This window comes from Caenorhabditis briggsae, assembly GCF_000004555.2.
Source record: "Caenorhabditis briggsae complete genome, chrIII, whole genome shotgun sequence".
Lineage (NCBI taxonomy): Eukaryota > Metazoa > Nematoda > Chromadorea > Rhabditida > Rhabditidae > Caenorhabditis > Caenorhabditis briggsae.
In genome coordinates, this window is record NC_013490.2 from 4,161,601 (window position 1) to 4,165,369 (window position 3,769).

Below are 3,769 nucleotides of genomic sequence, written 5' to 3' on the forward strand. Positions count from 1 at the left end.
AATACTTGAAAGAATTCACAGAAAATCGGTAATTTTGACCTAAAAAACGCTCAAAATGAGGACTATTCTAGACATCGCTCTTCAGTGAATCTTTCAACATGGTGGTTAAAAAGCATCTTTCTAGCACAATTATGACATGCTTAATCTGTTTATAATATAGTGACACGGCCATCTTTCCGTTGAATACCTGAAAAAATTCACAGAAAATCGGTAATTTTGACCTAAAAAACGCTCAAAATGAGGACAATTCTAGACATCGCTCTTCAGTGAATCTTTCAACATGGTGGTTAAAAAGCATCTTTCTAGCACAATTATAACATGTTTAATCTGGTTAAAATAGAGTGACNCGGCCATTTTCGTTTTATTGAATAGACAATAAGAGATATCAAAAACTGTCAGTTGATAAAATGTTGATGATTTCATAATAAACATTTTGTTAGTTGACCACTTCTTAATGTATTTAACAGGAAATGAGATAAATGCGCTCAAAGTTGACTGCTTGGAGCACACAATTAGAGTTTTACGATAATCAACTTCGGAGCCCTACAAAAGTAGTCCAAAATATAGTTATTCGTCTGAAAGTTTATGAGTATACTAAACAACTTTTTTGCTGATATCCATTCTAACAAGATATGTCATTTTTAATTAAAAAAGTGCCAAAATTAGCGATTAAAATGAAAAATGTGCCATTTTGAATGGAAAAAATGCTCCTTCATTAGCTCATATCCTCAAGTTTAAAGCAATTTGCCTTCAGAACTTAGGTAATTATTCTAAAAGCTGTATACCACAAAAGTAAGCTTTATTTCAAGCCAGCTGAGCACGGATCATGATATGTCACCACAAATCATCATTTCAAGATATGCCAACTTTAAAAGAGCATATCTCAGAAAAGACAGAAGCTATAAAAAAGTTGTCAACTAAAAAACTATCAATCATAAATAGACATTTATTTTTGTACTTGACTACTTTTTTCTAACTACCGTAGTTTTTGAGATATGCGCCTCTGAAGATAGGGTGCCCTACTACCCATCTGTTCCTCCGGTTGTGAGCGCGCGCAGAGAGGCCAGGTATCTTTAAAGGCTCATAACTCAAAAACTACAGTAGCTAGAAAAATGCTGTCAACTACAAAAATGAAGTTCAATATTTGCTTGGTGTAATCTGCAAATTTCAGAGCAATCTGAAAATGTTTAACCACTTTGGTTAGCACCTGAAAATCATGAGTGAAAATTGATAAGCTTTTCTTGAAACATCTGTAAGTCGCAAAACAACAACTTTATTTATTGACAAGAACACGATTGTCCGGATAATCCTGAAATCGAACTGCAGAAAATAACATTTGGAAAAACATTCAATTGATTTATTATTCACAATCAGAGAATTTTTGGCATGATAATACGATGCAAATGGCAGTACAAAGAAAGGTAAGCAAAGAAATGCAAAGAAAAAACCAGTTAGAGTTAGTATAGAATCAGTTATTCATGAATCTATTTCGATGTTCCTGGCTCCTTGGTTGTCTGGTTCTCCTCCTCCTCTCTCTTCTCCGACTCTTCTCGAAGCTTCTTTTCCAATGCCTCCTCCTCTTCGTCGGTTGAAATCATGAATTGTTCCCTCAATTGCTCCGGGTTCTTGTCCTTTATCATTAGCTGTATCTTCTTACATCCATAGGTCACAAGCTTCTTGATGCTCAAATAGTTCGCGGCCCTTAGGAACTTCTCAAAGTCCTCATCCTTCATTTTTTCCAAGAACTCCAGATCCCACGCTGGTAGCGACATTCCAATTCGAGCATCGTAGTCATATGCCCAGATCTCCTCATCTTTATGGTGTTCGCACCATTCTATGATGAGTTTCATAGTGGGTCCGTCAATATTGTTGAATGGAAGGGCGGTGTTGGATCCGATTGTTCCGATGAGATCCTTAATGGTCACGGACTGATTGCAGGCAGCTTCAGTGACGGCGAACTTGGTTCCATCTGATGCCTCGACGAAGAAGGAAGTCGATGAAGGAGCTGCTTCTGGAGCGAATTCGGCAGTCTGTCCGTTGCTCATTTTTTGAAGAGTAGTTTTTTTCTGAAATCAAAAACACTTTGCTTTTTTTACGAATCAAAAAAGTAGAAGATCCCAAAAAAGAGAGAAAATATATAGAGAATCGGAAATTTAAAATCAAATACTGTACATAAAATCTGTAACAGAAGGGCCAATCAACTTTGAGCTCAAATATCTCAATTCTTATGCAAGATATCATAAATTTGTCAACTGACAAAACACTACTGATATTATGATAAGCAATTTGTCAGTTAACAACATTTTTGTATCTTTTTCAGGAACCGAGATAAATTGGCTCAAAGTTTTACATTTAGAGGGCCCTTCTATTACAGGTTTTAAGGTAATCTAAAATTTAAAATAAAATTCAAATTTACAAAAAAACGTATTTAGAAGTTGCGATTTAAAAAAGTCTCTGTTAAGCACATGCTTTTCGAATATCTTTGTGCAAGGTAGCAATCGCGCTCTGTCGCACAAGTGAGGACACATACTCCGTATCCTCCTCCCTCGAGTCGCTGCGCAGTTATGCGCGGAATGACGCGTTTGATTTTGGCTCGATGCCAAGTCCCGTTTACAGAATTTGATTTTTTGCGCTTTTGAATTGGAACAGCTAATTTATAGTTTTGTTGGAAATTAGAAAACTAGGTAACTTGAGAATATGTTGATTACAAAAAGGAAGCTTATCGTAAGTTCTATACTAGAAGGGCTTATAAATCTGAGCCAATTTATCTCGGCTCCTATAGAAGATATGTAAAATTTGTCAACTGATAAATTGTTTATCATAATATCAGAAGCATTTTATTAGTTAGCAGATGTTTGATATCTTTTACAGGAACCGAGATAAATTGGCTCAAAGTTGACAGTGTGGCGCCCTTCTATTATATTAAAGGTTTTACGGCAACTTCGTGGTTTAAAATTTCTGAAATTTCAGATTTTTTGAGAAAATCGCTTTATTCATATTATTACAAAGTAAAATCAAAATCATTTCTTCCCTAGTTTCTCCATTCTTAGCTTCTTCTTCTTCTCCTCTTTCTCCGCTTTCTTTATTCTTATCATCTCCTTGATATACTTCAATGATTCTGCATATTCTGTATTTCTCAGCGTCTCTTCTTCCACACGATTTTTCAGTTTTTCTATCTGTAAATCTTGTTTTTTCAAATCAAAGTCTATTTTCTTCTCATACCTCCTCCACCTCAACCGGATCCTGTTTTATAAAATCCAATTTAGCCTCCATATTTTTGATTTGTTTCTCCAAATGGATGATCTCAATTGCTTTTTCTTGTTCGATCGCAGCGAATTTCACATTATCGGTTTCGATTTGGATTTTGGATTGGGCAATCTCCTTCTCCAACTCCTCAGCTTTTAGAGTGTTTGCCTCAAATTCCTTTTCCAGTTGAGCAATTTCTTTCTGTATTTTTTCTAGACATTCTAGGATAAAAAAGATGAGAGACACACCGCAAAGATTTGATCATCGTCTTCTTTGACTGAAATATTTTCAGGCATCTTGGGGTCAAAATCAAAAACGCTAGCGAAAATTTCATAGATCTGAAAATGAGTTGGGATTCTAAAGAAACTCTGTAATTGATGGGCCTCCTCACTTTGAGCTCAAATATCTCATTTTCTGTAAAAGATATCAAAAAGTGGTCAACTGACAAAAGATTTTTAATATTATGATAACCAATTTATCAATTGTCAACTTTTTTATACCTTTGACAGGAACTGAGATAAAT

General features: G+C 35.2%; 2 protein-coding genes across 2 annotated transcripts in view; both read right to left on the reverse strand.

Annotated features, from left to right (window-relative positions):
- Positions 1–1,484: 1,484 nt before the first annotated feature.
- Positions 1,485–2,045, reverse strand: CBG09040 (the record flags this gene model as incomplete). Its single annotated transcript, XM_002641133.1, has 1 exon — positions 1,485–2,045. The coding sequence occupies one exon, from the start codon at positions 2,043–2,045 to the stop codon at positions 1,485–1,487; it is 561 nt and encodes a 186-aa protein (XP_002641179.1).
- Positions 2,046–3,020: 975 nt separating this feature from the next.
- Positions 3,021–3,769, reverse strand: part of CBG09039 — a gene marked incomplete at both ends in the record, with an annotated part of 2,544 nt that continues 1,795 nt past the window's right edge. Inside the window, one exon of the mRNA XM_045243632.1 lies at positions 3,021–3,222. Within this exon, the coding sequence (XP_045093908.1) occupies positions 3,021–3,222 (202 nt within the window). The remainder of the gene's footprint in view (positions 3,223–3,769) is intronic.